Source organism: Podarcis pityusensis (assembly GCF_964106645.2).
Source record: "Podarcis pityusensis genome assembly, chromosome: 1".
Taxonomy (NCBI): Eukaryota; Metazoa; Chordata; class Lepidosauria; order Squamata; family Lacertidae; genus Podarcis; species Podarcis pityusensis.
Window position 1 is genome coordinate 3,867,072 of NC_138028.1, and position 15,910 is coordinate 3,882,981.

Genomic DNA, 15,910 nt, shown 5'->3' on the forward strand with positions numbered 1-15,910 from the left:
GGTCCAGGGGGTCACGAAGAGTCGGACACCACTAAATGACTAAACAAGAACAACAACATCTTATAGGAAACACAGTGTGTGTGTGTGTGTGTGTGTGTGTGTGTGTACACTATTTTGGGGCTGCGATTTCACAGATAGTTTTCACTGTGATTTACTTTTTTATCGCCAATTTTATTGGTCTTTGCATTGCACAATGGGTCTACTTTCTGTTTTCTTGTGCTCTGGTTCAGAGGAAGAGTACCAGACGAAAGTGAGATGATTACAGAAGTTCTTACGAAGTACAAAACAGAAACAAAAACCGCCAGACTAAAAATGGGAAGGAAACCACAATACCCCAACTGTCAAGGTACTGACTACAAAGAAACAGTGACCAAGAGAAGGTGGAAGGAGAGAGGGAAATGTTCTGGGGGAAGCCGACCTTTCTCCACAGGGGATGGCTGCAGACATTTCCTCTTGCCCGCTCCCACAATCTGCACATGCTCAGGAGCTCTAGAGCTCTGTCTTCAACCACCACCCAACTGGCCCAGTGGCAAAGAACCCAGAAGCCCACCTTGGATCTAAACCCTAGTTCCAGATTTTTTCCCACGCCCACCCACTTGGGCCCTGCGGAAATGCCCGCCCGTACTCACACTTGCGACTTGACGATTTCCGAGTGGATCTTGGCAACTCCATTGACGGCATGCGAGCCCACAATGCACAGGTGTGCCATGTTGATGCGCTTCATGCCTTCCTCTTCGATCAAGGACATCCGCCGGAGGCGGTCAACGTCCTTTGGAAACATGGCTGCGATTCTCTGAGCGGCGACAAGGAGAGCAAGACGGCTCAGGCACTCACATCGCTCCAAAAGGATGCCGGAAGATGCCCAACCCAGTTTCGAAGCTCCCCGGAGAGCCCTCCACCTGACAGCAGAACCTTGAGCTTGAAAGGGGGGTGTCACAGAACTAGTATTTCTGCATTGCAGAGGGTAGGACTGTTAGGATTCTTTCCCCATGTTGCAGGCATGGGATTGTTTATATCACATGACGGTGTATATTTTCATTCCACATTGTGGGAAGTGATGGAGGCAGGATGTTTTTATTACAGTGGTGCCTCGCAAGACGAAAAGAATCCGTTCCGCGAGTCTCTTTGTCTTGCGGGTTTTTTCGCCTTGCGAAGCAAGCCCATTAGCAGTTTAGCGGATTAGCGCTACAGTATTAGCGGCTTAGCGGGCTTAGCGGATCAGCTGATAAGCGGCTTAGCGATCAGCTGTTAAGCGGCTTAAGGATCAGCTGATAAGCGGCTTAACGATCAGCTGATAAGCGGCTTAGCGATCAGCTGTTAAGCGGCTTAGCCGATCAGCTGATAAGCGGTTTAGCGGCTTGGGAAAAAGGGGGGGGGAGGAAACAAACCCCGCAGGAACTCGCAAGACATTTTCGTCTTGCGAAGCAAGCACATAGGAAATTCGTTTTGCGAAGCACCTCCAAAACGGAAAACCCTTTCGTCTAGCGGGTTTTCCGTCTTGCGAGGCATTCGTCTTGCGGGGCACCACTGTATTGTGTTTCCGTGCTGTAGGATTTTTGTCCTTTGATCTTCCCCCCCGTTTGATGCTGATTAGGAAGGAGCTGAGTTAGAATGCTCCAAGTGTAAAGGTAAAGGGACCCCTGACCATTAGGTCCAGTCGTGACCGACTCTGGGGTTGCGACGCTCTTCTCGCTTTATTGGCTGAGGGAGCCGGCGTACAGCTTCCGGGTCATGTGGCCAGCATGACTAAGCCGCTTCTGGCGAACCAGAGCAGCGCACGGAAACGCTGTTTACCTTCCCACCAGAGCGGTATTTATCTACTTGCACTTTGATGTGCTTTTGAACTGCTAGGTTGGCAGGAGCTGGGACCGAGCAACGGGAGCTCACCCAGTTGCAGGGACCTTCTGATCGGCAAGTCCTAGGCTCTGTGGTTTAACCCACAGCGCCATTATATGTAAATAATGGGAAGCCGCACATGCCTCCTCCGTGCCGGAAATTGCGTCTGCACATGTACAGACACCGGAAACACGCTCACGCGCACTCACGCTGTGACCCACGGAGCAATCTCCGTGGGAGTTAAGGGGCCCATGGCAGGTAAACCTTGCTGACCTCTGCATTAGAGTGAGGGCAGGAAGAATGGCCCTCACTCCGACTTGGCTTCTGTTCTCCTCGGTTACACCTGATGATGCCTGAAGCCAAATCGGAGGGAGGGCAAGCCTTTTTTGCACTCCTCTCTGGCACCCTGTGGGCAAGAGCAAAGCCAATCCTGGAATCCAGTGAGCCACTGGGGAGTGTGAGCTCCACCCTAGGCAAGCAGGGCAAAAACATCTGCACCATTAAATGGCTCTCTGGGAAATCACTTCCGCTGCCCCCCAAATCATGGCACTGGGCTTGAAAACCAGAAGCGGGGACCACGGCGACACAGCCCTGCTTACGTCCAGGTGTCTCTGGTTGATTTCATAGATGATCTGCAGGTGTCTGGGCAGAAGTTTCTCCACCAGCTCCACCGGCCAGCGCTCAAGGGCTTCGGGGAGAACTGTGTGGTTCGTGTAGGCAAAAGTCCGCGTGGTGATGTCCCAGGCCTAGGATTTGTGAGAGTGAGAGAAGGACAGTGAGCAGGGCAAGGAAAGGAAACAGAAGGCTAAAGTAGCTGTTGCAGGAATTTATGTATAGGTTGGGGGGGGGGTTGCCCCTCCAGCAGATACCATGCACATGCAGCCCACTACCAAAACCAGCACAATCGCTTTTGTGACTTTTGTGATTTGTCCCCACAAAACACTTCATCACAGTTTCTTCCTATCTATTCAAAGGGCCGCTGCTGCACGATACCAAATGTAAGAATTCACTGATAAAAGTATCTATGTACCGGCTCACTAAGAAAACTTCAGAAATTCATCTAGACATGTGAGCTCAGCTACTCAGCAGCCCCTCTGCCCGAGTGATAATGCCTGGCATCCTGATACCTGAGTGCCAGACAGGTAGCCATTCCAGAAATAACAAAGCCAGATGAGGACAAAAGGGTGTGGTTAACTTGGCTGGGAAACAGGGAAATGTAAATATCTTTTTTGTTACACTTGATGGGTGTTTAGTGGAGGGCAAGGGGAACCATGGGGCAGGGTCCAGGATGCTCAGATTACTGCCACCAGACCTCCCCTTTCATGATGTAACCATGATGTATTAGTGATGTAGTTTGGGGTGTGTGTGTAACATGGGGATTAGCAGCTAATAAAAGTTTGGGTTCTCTTTTGTTCGGGGCTTCCATCTTATTCCACCTGGTGGCAGGTGGGAGTCCTGTCACAACAGTCTTCAATAAAGACCAAGCCTACTGGCTGCTGTTTTGCTCTGGTATTCCTGGCTGGGGTCCTTGTTTTTTTGTCCAAGGGAGCCCTCAGATTTCTCTGTTAACAAGCTCCGTGGCAGAGTATCTGCTTTGCATTGAGAAGGTCATAGGTTCAATCCCCGATGGGGGATAAAATACGTATTTTAGGTAAATTAAAAGGGGGAAACCTGAACTCAGGGCTTTTTTTGTATGTGACTGGAACAGAGTGCCAGTGTCAAGGTTAAAAGGCACCCTGTATTATTTAAACATGGTTCTAGCAAGTTGGCAACTTGAATGAAGCAGAAGCACCGTGGCTAACTTGTGCATTTGGCAACCTAGTAAGCCAATGCTCGCTTGAGACATTTATGACATACCTATTGGCCCGAATATAAGCCGCACCTGCAAATAAGCAGCACCTTTAAAATTTGGTGGCTTCGGGGAGGCTTGGGAGCTGGGATGGGCACCATTGCCCCATGCTCCCGGGCTGCTCTCTGGAGGGCAACTGTGCCAGATGGGAATTTGAAAAAAATAAGTGTGGCTTATATTCGGGCCAATACGGTACATACCCCGCTTTACTACATACAATGCTTTTTAAACTATGCCTCTTAATTCTGTTCTACCCTTTCCTTTGAAAGGAACTCAGATAGACTGAAAAGCTACCATAATAGATGGCGATTGCAGCTCGTAGCAGTTTGTTCCAACCTTGAAGATAAGGAGTCCTGGGAACTGCTTAGGGACCGCATAGCAGAAAGAATACAACGGGTTTGTGTGTATGTTTGCATGGCTTTTGCTTGCAGAGGCTGCAAACAAAGAAGCAGGTGGGGCAGGTAGATAGGAGGTTTGGAGTTGAAGGTGGAGCAGCGAGGCCAGCGGTCTGAACTTTGCAGGACCTATGTCCCCATGCACGCAAAGAGGACTGTACGAGAGACACTTTGACCCCTACAGCCTGGATCTGCAGCAATGAATAATGCTAGTGGCGTTCTAGTTCCTGGGGGAGAGGGCTTCATTCTGCACCCCATCTCTCTCTAAAAACCTCTGTGTGTGTGTACACCCAGGCAGAGAAGGACACAGGGGGAACACCTGTCTGTAGCACCTGCGTGTGGATTAGGGTGAATCTAATTAGCCAGAAGAACTCCTTCTGTCCGATTCCCCTTTGCCTTTCTGCAGGCAAACTCTTTGTTAAGGGAGAGGACGGCCTAGTTTTGCAAAACTTTGGTCAGTAAATAATAAAGCTTTTGAACTTCTACTCTTGGTCTGGTTATTGACCCATATATTGCTGTATTGTTTTTAACACTCGATTGGGAGCCACCCAGAGTGGCTGGAGAAACTCAGCCAGATGGGCAGGGTATAAGTAATAAATTACTTTGAGCCAGGCTCACAGTTGCTTATCCTCACATCCTTGCATACATTCCCTTGACACACACGGTGAGGTTGTTGTTGAAAACTTAGCAATCCATAGAATCATAGAATCATAGAATCATAGAATCATAGAGTTGGAAGAGACCACAAGGGCCATCGAGTCCAACCCCCTGCCAAGCAGGAAACACCATCAGAGCACTCCTGACATATGGTTGTCAAGCCTCTGCTTAAAGACCTCCAAAGAAGGAGACTCCACCACACTCCTTGGCAGCAAATTCCACTGTCGAACAGCTCTTACTGTCAGGAAGTTCTTCCTAATGTTTAGGTGGAATCTTCTTTCTTGTAGTTTGGATCCATTGCTCCGTGTCCGCTTCTCTGGAGCAGCAGAAAACAACCTTTCTCCCTCCTCTATGTGACATCCTTTTATATATTTGAACATGGCTATCATATCACCCCTTAACCTCCTCTTCTCCAGGCTAAACGTGCCCAGCTCCCTTAGCCGTTCCTCATAAGGCATCGTTTCCAGGCCTTTGACCATTTTGGTTGCCCTCCTCTGGACACGTTCCAGTTTGTCAGTGTCCTTCTTGAACTGTGGTGCCCAGAACTGGACACAGTACTCCAGGTGAGGTCTGACCAGGGCAGAATACAGTGGCACTATTACTTCCCTTGATCTAGATGCTATACTCCTATTGATGCAGCCCATAATTGCATTGGCTTTTTTAGCTGCCGCGTCACACTGTTGGCTCATGTCAAGTTTGTGGTCAACCAAGACTCAATCCAGTTCTAAACCTGGTCGTAACACAAATGCCTCTTTTTTTTTAGCTGCCTATGGTAGCTATTCTGTGCAGGAACCCACAGCAATTATCAATATTTGAGTACTAGCACGTCTTGTTTTAAAAAAACAAAACAAAAAGGAAAGTACTATTCAAACTTTGGCAGAGATAGACAGAAATATTTCCATCCTTACAGGTTGTTGTTCTCCAGATAACCGATACATTCCCTGGTGGTGGCAGCATCAATTCCCCAGTATATGTGACCATCTTAGAATCAAAAGACTGAAGAGTTGGAAGGGACCATTAGGGTCATCTAGCCCAACCCCTTGCAATGCGGGAATCTTTCACCCAATGTGGGGACTCGAACCCACACCTCTGAGATTAAGAGTCACATACTATGGTTTTCCCAGTAGTGATGTATGGAAGTGAGAGCTGGACCATCAAGAAGGCTGATCGCCAAAGAATGGATGCTTTTGAATTCTGGTGCTGGAGGAGACTCTTGAGAGTCCCATGGACTGCAAGAAGATCCAACCGATCCATTCTGAAGGAAATCAGCCCTGAGTGCTCACTGGAAGGACAGATCCTGAAGCCGAGGCTCCAAGACTTTGGCCACCTCATGAGAAGAGAAGACTCCCTGGAAAAGACCCTGATGTTGGGAAAGATGGAGGGCACAAGGAGAAGGGGACGACAGAGGACGAGATGGTTGGACAGTGTTCTTGAAGCTACCAGCATGAGTTTGACCAAACTGCGGGAGGCAGTGGAAGACAGGAGTGCCTGGCGTGCTCTGGTCCAGGGGGTCACGAAGAGTCAGACACGACTAAATGACTAAACAACAACTCTTGCTTACAGTTAGAGATAAGCGACACGTTTTTAGTTCTATTTGGTGTAAGGCTCACAGGACACCGAAAACCTCTGTTAAGCACACAAGGTCTATCGTCATATATATGCATTCGTTTAGCTTATATGTAAATCCCACACCAGATAGACTAGATGACTCTTAGGGTCCCTTCCAACTCTATGATTCTACAATTCCCTACCACCAGCGACCAGCAGGTGGAGCCATTGTGAAAGACCTCAACTTGGTGGCACCCTTCCCTTGCCACATATTCTTCAACCGGGAAGTCATTTTTTTGCGAGAAGATCTGATGACGGGGGTGCAGCTGAATGGTGCTACCACGTGCTACCCACGCCAATTCCACCAGCAAAACCTTGTTGTTGTTTAGTCGTTTAGTCGTGTCCGCCTCTTCATGACCCCCTGGACCAGAGCACGCCAGGCACTCCTGTCTTCCACTGCCTCCCGCAGTTTGGTCAAACTCAGGCTGGTAGCCTTGAGAACACTGTCCCGCCATCTCGTCCTCTGTCGTCCCCTTCTCCTTGTGCCCTCCATCTTTCCCAACATCAGGGTCTTTTCCAGGGAGTCTCCTCTTCTCATGAGGTGGCCAAAGTATTGGAGCCTCAGCTTCAGGATCTGTCCTTCCAGTGAGCACTCAGGGCTGATTTCCTTCAGAATGGATACGTTTGATCTTCTTGCAGTCCATGGGACTCTCAAGAGTCTCCTCCGGCACCATAATTCAAAAGCATCCATTCTTTGGCGATCAGCCTTCTTGATGGTCCAGCTCTCACTTCCATACATCACTACTGGGAAAACCAGAGCTTGAACTATACAGTGGTACCTCAGGTTACATACGCTTCAGGTTACATACGCTTCAGGTTACAGACTCCGCTAACCCAGAAATAGTGCTTCAGGTTAAGAACTTTGCTTCAGGATGAGAACAGAAATCGTGCTTCGGCGGCGCGGCGGCAGCAGGAGGCCCCATTAGCTAAAGTGGTGCTTCAGGTTAAGAACAGTTTCAGGTTAAGAACGGACCTCCAGAACAAATTAAGTACTTAACCCGAGGTAACACTGTACGGACCTTTGTTGGCAAGGTGATGTCTCTGCTTTTTAAGATGCTGTCTAGGTTTGTCATTGCTTTTCTCCCAAGAAGCAGGCGTCTTTTAATTTCGTGCCAAACGTACAGTTGCATCATTCAGATGAAAACATGAAGTTACCATAAAAGAGGCATGGCCGAAATTGGCCCTCCAGCTGTTTTGGGACTACAACTCCCATCATCCCTAGCTAACAGGACCAGTGGTCAGGGATGATGGGAACTGCAGTCACAAAACAGCTGGAGGGCCAGGTTTGGCCCTGCTTGCCATAGAACAATCAGACCCTTGTTCTACTTAGCTGGCCTTGCAAGTGTGGAGGGTGGTGCTGAGTTCAGGTTCTGCTCTTGAGGTTCCCCAAGAGGCACCTGGCTGGCCACTGTTAAAACGGGGTGCTGGACCAGATTGGCCTGATCCAGCAACCAGGCTCCAGCCCTTGATCCCTGGAAAGGAACAGGAGCGACATTGAAGACGGTTCCAAACCTTGTCCCACGGTAGCCTTTCAATGTCCAGAAACACTCTCATCAGCTCAGGGATGGCCATGGCGGGATGCGTGTCGTTCAGCTGGATGGCAACCTGCAAATGTAGAAGGAAGAACCGAACAATTCATTTGGACCCCCAAACTGGCCGGTTAGCATCTAAGAGGAGAGATGCTGGAGGTTAAAGTCTACCTCAGACAGAACTCATTGCTGGCTTTTTCGGCCCCCTTCTCCCAGCTGTACACAGAATGGTTCTTGCTGCTGTGCACATGTCCAGAGGAAATCATCACTACTATATTGTCAGTTTGCAGAAAGTATTGATCTGATGGGTAGAGATCTTTCCTATTCTAATAAATTCAAGAGGGTTCTGGAAGCTTCTCTGCGTGAAAGAAACAAGCAGAAGGTTCATGATGTTTGGGTTATACCTTCAGAGAAGCGGAGTACAACTGGTTTAAACTGGTTCTCTTATCTCTTACCTCAACATACTGGGATATTTCCTGAACTAGCATTTAAAATTAAAATTGTCCATTTTAATTTTTTTAAATAAGGCCAGAAGGAGCCGGGGATTCACTTTTCTCTTTCTGTCTCCCTTCCTTCTGGTGTGGTGTTCTGTACATAGTATGCTATAGCGTTAAGGTTTGAGACTTATTATAAGTTATTGTAAGTTTAAGTTAAATCTGCTGCAACTAGATTTCTTATGGAAAATGCCAATCCTGAATGCACTGGATTTGTGACTAATTATGCTCACTTGCCTTCAGTAGCAGTAAAGCTCTGCCGGATGAAATACAATTGCCTCTGATCTATTTTTTTGGAATTCTGCAACATGTTTAAGTTTTTACTCTGCTAACTATACGTTGGAGCAGGCATAGGCAAACTCGGCCCTCCAGATGTCTTGGAACTACAACTTCCATCATCCCTGACCACTGGTCCTGTTAGATAGGGATGATGGGAGTTGTAGTCCCTAAACATCTGGACGGCCGAGTTTGCCTATGCCTGCGCTGGAATCTACTCTGGATCAAGACTGAGTCAAATTCAATGACATATATTTGTCATCAGGAGATAGATGGCTCTCGCTCTCTCCCTCTCCCTAGCTACTGATGTGATATTGTTACATAAGCTGCAACAATGTCTGGATATTGTTACCTGATCTGTTAATTGCTGATTTTTATTTAGCGTTATGATGAAGTGACATCGTACTTTTAAATGTATTGTGACTGTACTACAGTACTAAGACCGTTTGGTTTTTATGTGAGTCACTTTCAGGGCAGATGCATATAATGAATTACGTAAATACGGCTGCATACATACCACAAATTTAAAGCACCTTAAAAAAACCTGGCTTCCCCCAAATGCATCCTGGGAATTGAGGTGTGCTAAGGGTGCTGGGAACTGTAGCTCTGTGAGAGGTAAACTACAGGGATTTTGGGGGGAAGCCAGGGGCTTTAAATTCCTGCATTGCAGGGGGTTGGACTCTTCGGGCTCTACAATTCTATGTCGTGTACTCAGCCTGCATGACTACATCTTCCAGAGCTAAAACCCTTGCTAGATATGTTCTGGGGCAGAATCCTGGCTCGACATGGCCCCACGGCTGTGCATATTTCACAACCAGATGAAGGAGAGGCGTCCTATTGAATTTCACATCCTCACGGTTGCAAACTGGTCATGTTGTACAGATGCCTGATGATCGTCTTCCAAAGCAACTACTCTATTCCAAACTTAAAAATGGAAAGCGTAATGCTGGTGGTCAACAAAAGAGGCTTAAAGACTCTCTCAAGGCAATTTTTTAAAAAAATGTAGTACAGTGGTACCTCGGGTTACAAACACTTCAGATTACGTGTTTTCAGGTTGCGGACCGCGGGAAACCCGGAAGTACTGGAAAGGGTTACTTTTGGGTTTTGCTGCTCATGCAGAAGCATGAAATTGCACTTCATGCATGCGCAGAAGCACAAAATCACATCACGTGCGTGCGCAGACACAGCACTGCAGGTTACGAACGCTGTGGGTTGCGGACGTGCCTCCGTCACGGACATTGTCCGCAACCTGAGGTTTCACTGTATAAACACCAATAACTTGGAACACTTGTCTGCGAGCGCTCCAACTGGTGAGCAGCCTTTACCAAAGGTGTCATGGACTTTGAAGACACTCGAACTCAGGACGCAAGGGAGAAATGTCCTAAGAGGAAGGCACGCTTGGCAAACCCTCACCGTGATCAACTCCTGCCCGGGAACCAGTGTCCCCACTGTGGAAGGACGTGTGGATCCAGATTTGGCCTCCACAGCCACTTACAGACTCATTGTTGAAACTGTGTTCATGGAAGACAATCTTACATAGCTACAAGGGATCGCCAAAGAAGAAGATGATTTTTGTGTGAAAGCCAACACACACACACACACACACACACACACACACACAAAAAAAAACCCTACCTGGTCTGGAAAGGAATCAAAAGCAGTCCGGACGCTTTCGGTGCTCCCAAATTTGGAGGCTTTGAACCGCCGGATGATGTCCTGCAGGGTTGCAGCCACCACAAAGTATTCTTGCTTCAAGCGCAGCTCCTTTCCTTCGAAAAACTGCAAAGATGGAGAGGAACGTCCCATTGGGAACATTGATAATAAGACACACCAGGCAAGGTACTTATCTGTTGAACAGTGTGGCTTGTCCTAGTGCAGCCTTTGCCATAAGCTGGTCCACCCCCTTTCAGATGTTTGGGCTACAACTCCCATCACAGCTGGGGAGTAAACTGGGAGCAACTGTGAATTCATTGCACAGGGCGGCTTTGGGGAGAGGACTGCAAATCACTTTGTGTACAAAAATGACTGTAGAAATGCTAAAAAATATACCTTTCATTTCCCAAAGCACTTTAACCTTTACTATTCCGTGAAGAATCCAAAGGGAATTTTGGGGATGGACGAGATATTTTATATTTGACTTCACTTAGCAATGGTTTTGGTTTTTGCTTTTTTTTTTTGGAAACGTTTATGTTTTTGTGGGTTTTTTGGTTAACTTTGTTTGTGTTAAATATGTATTCTGCAGCTGACCTCCTCTGTAATGTTTTATTCTGAAATCTTTAAGACAATATTTTAGTTTTCTGTTAATTATGTTGCTTTGACTGCATACGCCACATTTGACTTTCTTCAATAATGTTTGATTCCGGATTGTTTTATTGGTGCTTTAATATGCTGTAAACCGCTTTGAGATTTTTCTTAAAAATATAAAGCAGTATAGAAATGAAATAAATAATAATAATAATATTTGAGATGGGCTGATAACCGAAAGAAGTTTGGTGGGGAGAAGCAAAAGAAGGGTCTTTGGAATCAGAGGGCAGCCAGACGACACATGGCGGCAAATTAAACTTATCAAGCATCTCTTTAACTGCATATCAAAAGTGTTAAGTCTGTATTGCCATGGCGCTTGTAGAATTTAGCCTCAAGGGGATAACTAGAGCTGAAACAGTTGTTGAAATGATGAACACAAACTGTATGAAGCAGACTAGAATTTTATTTTTTTAAAAATCTAAAAATCTTCTGGGGAAATTAAATGAGGGACTGAGCAAAAATTTTGGGTTTCGCGTAGAGAAGTTGGCCACTTCACTCCATATCCTGACCCCCAAGGTGTGGACTGCAATTTTGAAATGCGAGAGATTCGTTGAACTGAGGCAGGCTTGAGTGTTTTGGCACTAGTTAAGGCATTGCAGGGATCTAGCACAATCTAACAGCCAATGAATCGGTTTCAATTTTCAAACCTAGTTGCCTGATTTTTTTGAGTTTTTTAAATTCTTTTTTAAGGAAAGAATTGCTGTCGCCACAAGGTAAGCAACTGTGTGCTCCTGGTGAAAGCTGTTCAAAGAAATGAAATTTGGATTTCCAGTCCCTAGAAATCCTGATTCAACCTTCCCCCCCCCCAACCTAAAAAGAATATTCCAAATTCACAGAGAGAGAGGCACGTCCAACTCCCAAGAGACTGACCTACTCCCAGTATGAAAAAACTGGCACTGATCTATCCAGGATTGCACAGAGTTGTTGAGTTTTTTGGGGGGGGAGGTGTCATCAAAGTTGTTGAGGTTTTTTCCCTGTTTTTTCCCCCTTTCTGGCTGGTGATCGACCAGGATCCCATGATCGACAAGGATCGACCATGAACCAGTAGATCGCGATCGACTGGTTAGACATGCCTGCTTTAGTGCTTTACAATGGTCATATTAACACAATAATAGTGGATCAATGGCAGATTTATTCTGCTTTATTAGTTAATCTGTGATACTTCCCCGATGCTACCACACTGGGGGCTATTATAGCAAAACTATGCAGAATCCCACCCCGAACATTTGTGGCGTGACGTGAAAAGTTGCTGGATTTTAGCAAGGAGTTACAGGATATTACCAATGGGAAATGAAGCAGTTTGACCGTCCCAAATCATTCTCAGGCCTAAGCAGTATAGTTAAGTGGGATCACACATGACTGCCCTAAAAGCATTTGGATGTCTAAAGAAAAAAACTCAGTATTATTTCCATCAGATCCCCCCCCCCATTAACAGCAAAGAAGCTAGGCTAAGCAATGGCACAGGTGTGAAAAATCAAGACACAAAAAGGAATTCTAGGCTCGTTCTCACAGAGGCAGTAAACTTGTGTAGGCAGTAAACATTTCAGATATTCCTCCATATAAACACACACACACACACACACACACACACACACACACACACACCTTCCATGTCGACAAATAGCATAACAGCGAGGGTAAGATTCCCTTTCCTTGAGAGGCTAGCTTTCTAAAGGCAGGGACTTTTAAGGTTTGGAGGAGGATCCCTCCCCGCAACGCTCCCTCCACATTCAGGGGGACAATCTGGAGACAGGTTTGCCACCTCAGTGAGAATTCAAGAGCAGGGAGAAGCACAGAAATACGTCACAGGCGAAGGTTGAGGTGGTCAGGGAGCAATGCCAACGAATCTGCCACACCAAAGTTACAGATCTACACAGAGCTCTCCTCACCAGGTGTGCCGGCTGCGGCAGCGAGGGGTGAACAAGACAATGTCAAATGCCTGAAACAGCTCAAGGGCTGAGAAAGCAACAGGAAAACATTCGCACACAAAGGCCCCCCACTTTGTCTTTGAAAAACAACCCAGCACCCTCCTGTTTCAGCAAGCCAGTAACTACTGTATTTCCCAATAACTATTTGCTGCTTGAGAGTTTGAGTGTTTTGTTTCCAGTCCTCATGGTGACGTCCAGGGCCGGATTTAGGTTTGATGAGGCCCTCAGCTACTGAAGGTAATGGGGCCCTTGATATGTCCAGCTGTCCTTTGGCAACAACAAATTGTCGCTGTTTTTTGTGTTGAATATAAGTTATATCGTAATTGATGGACCTGATAGGTATCTAAAACCATTTGCCCATGTTGCCATGCAACCAGTCCATGCAGAATGTAAAGGTAAAGGGACCCCTGACCATTAGGTCCAGTTGTGACCGACTCTGGGGTTGCGCGCTCATCTCGCTCTATAGGCCGAGGGAGCCGGCGTTTGTCTGCAGACAGCTCATGTGGTCATGTGGCCAGTATGACTAAGCCGCTTCTGGCAAACCAGAGCAGCACACGGAAATGCCGTTTACCTTCCCACCGGAGTGGTACCTATTTATCTACTTGCACTTTGACGTGCTTTCGAACTGCTAGGTTGGCAGGAGCAGGGACTGAACAACGGGAGCTCACCCCGTCGAGGGGATTCGAACCGCCGTCCTTCTGATTGGCAAGTCCTAGGCTCTGTGTAGGCACCCTATATATAGAAAGGAGCAAACCAGTGATATTTTAGGGAGCAGGCTAGCAGGTGGGGCCCATGACTTACATCACAGGAACCTACACAACACAAAACACTATTACTGTATGTAGGTTTTATTTTATTTGTTTTTTATCTTATATTTTGGAAATGTTCATTGTTTGTTTTCCTTTAAATTTTTTGGGACCCCCAAGAGAGTGGGGCCCTAAGCTAGAGCTCGTTTAGCTTATACGTAAATCCGGCACTAGTAACGTCTCAGAGGAACAGAAGTCAGGAAGGCAAAAGACTCTCAACTTGTTTATTAATCTCGTGAGATGCCTTAAGTTTAGGGGGTCCTTAAGTCCTTAAGAATGAAAAAGTTGCAGGGACCTATTAAATGTTCCACATACTTTGGTGTACATGTAACCCCCAACAATGGTTTGCCATTACATAAGCTGAGTCTTGAGATGCACCCCTTGTGAGCCCTGGTTTCTGCGAATATTGCAAGTAACCGATTCACACACCGTTGACCGTCACATCTAAGCCGAGAGACTGTTGCTCAGGTGGTCCCTCCAAAACCAACATGGTCTGCCAACATGGCCTCAGCCCAGTATCCCTGAAGGAGCATCTCCACCGCCATCATTCTGCCCGGACGCTGAGGTCCAGCGCCAAGAGCCTTCTGTCAGTTCCCTTGCTGCGAGAAGCCAAGTTACAGGGAACCCAGGCAGAGGGCCTTCTCGGTGGTGGCACCCGCCCTGTGGAACGCCCTCCCGTCAGATGTCAAAGAGAAGAACAACTACCAGACTTTTAGAAGACATCTGAAGGCAGCCCTGTTTAGGGAAGCTTTTAATGTTTAACACCTGACCAACAAACCTCTGTAGAGATACCAGATTTCGGAATAAGAAAGTTTTAGCAGCTGAACAAGACAAGAAACCTGAGAAAGTAAGGAATAAAAAGAACAAAGGACTAACTACGACACGGAAAGAATAATGGGAGGAGCAGCAAAGACCAAGGAAATTAAAGGCATCTATTAGACTGGATTTTTGAAGTTAAACATTATTAAAATAAACAAATTAAAAGAAAACCGGCAAGGTGGAATGGGAAAAATCTGGCCATGGACTTGAGATCTCCAGGCTGACAACATATAGACTGATGGACATGTGGAATTCAAACCGGGGAAGGGAAGGGGGAGTTTTGGAATCCAAAGGCTAATGTAACCATCTTTCTGAACCTTCTTATACTTTTTATCTTTTATTTCTTTATATAACTTTTGTATATCATGGTATTTTGATTTGGCATGTTTAAAAAAAAAAGGGAATTCGTGGAAGGAAATTGGGGTTGATCTTGGGGAAAAATCTTTTTTCTTTTTCTGTTAATGATGAGGGATGATGATAAAATTGTATAATTTAAATTGGTTAATGGGTTAAACATATTAAGTTTTAAACTGGGAGTGAGAGCTTGTGGAACCAAATTAATGAAAGGGGAATACAGTCGGGGGGGGGGGGAGGAGGGAGTCCCAGAAAGAAGATAATGAAAGTAAGGCTCTAAATGTATTCTATCTTTTCTTTTCTGTTATTTTTCTATATTATTGGAAATTCTAATAAATATGATTTAAAAAAAAAAAAAAAGCTTTTAATGTTTAACAGACTATTGTATTTTAATATTTTGTTGGAAGCTGTCCAGAGTGGGTGGGGTATAAATAAATAAATAAATAAATAATTATATAACATGCTTTAGGGACGCGGGTGGCGCTGTGGGTTAAACCACAGAGCCTAGGGCTTGCTGATCAGAAAGTCGGAAGTTCGAATCCCCGCAACGGGGTGAGTTCCCGTTGCTCGGTCCCTGCTCCTGCCAACCTAGCAGTTCGAAAGCATGTCAAATTGCAAGCAGATAAATAGGTACCTTTCCGGCGGGAAGGTAAATGGCGTTTCCATGCGCTGCTCTGGTTCGCTAGAAGCGGCTTAGTCATGCTGGCCACATGACCCGGAAGCTTTACGCCGGCTCCCTCGGCCAAGAAAGCGAGATGAGCGCCGCAACCCCAGAGTCGGCCACGACTGGACCTAATGGTCAGGGGTCCCTTTACCTTTACCTAATACATGCTTTGCAATCCTGGTTTAGTGGGATTGCACAAACCACAGTTTGATGCGGCAGCAACTTGTGGTTTATGTGATATTTGCAGAAGTAACCGAATAAACCTGGGTGTGCAAAGATGGGGTGAACACCAGGCACATTCGTGTAAGGCAACCTTCTCCAATCCAGTGCCCTCCAGATGTTGCAGATCACAATGCCCACCAGTCCCAAAACATCTGGAGAGCACCAGGTT

The 15,910-nt window shown here is 46.4% G+C and overlaps 1 protein-coding gene across 1 annotated transcript in view; it reads right to left on the reverse strand.

The window, feature by feature from the left end:
- Positions 1-15,910, reverse strand: part of PYGL (glycogen phosphorylase L) — a 63,499-nt gene that overhangs the window by 21,966 nt on the left and 25,623 nt on the right. The window contains exons 9-12 of the mRNA XM_081019344.1: positions 10,280-10,423; positions 7,858-7,950; positions 2,436-2,582; positions 630-793 (exon numbers count right to left, since the gene is read on the reverse strand). Of these exons, the coding sequence (XP_080875470.1) occupies positions 630-793; positions 2,436-2,582; positions 7,858-7,950; positions 10,280-10,423 (548 nt within the window). The remainder of the gene's footprint in view (positions 1-629; positions 794-2,435; positions 2,583-7,857; positions 7,951-10,279; positions 10,424-15,910) is intronic.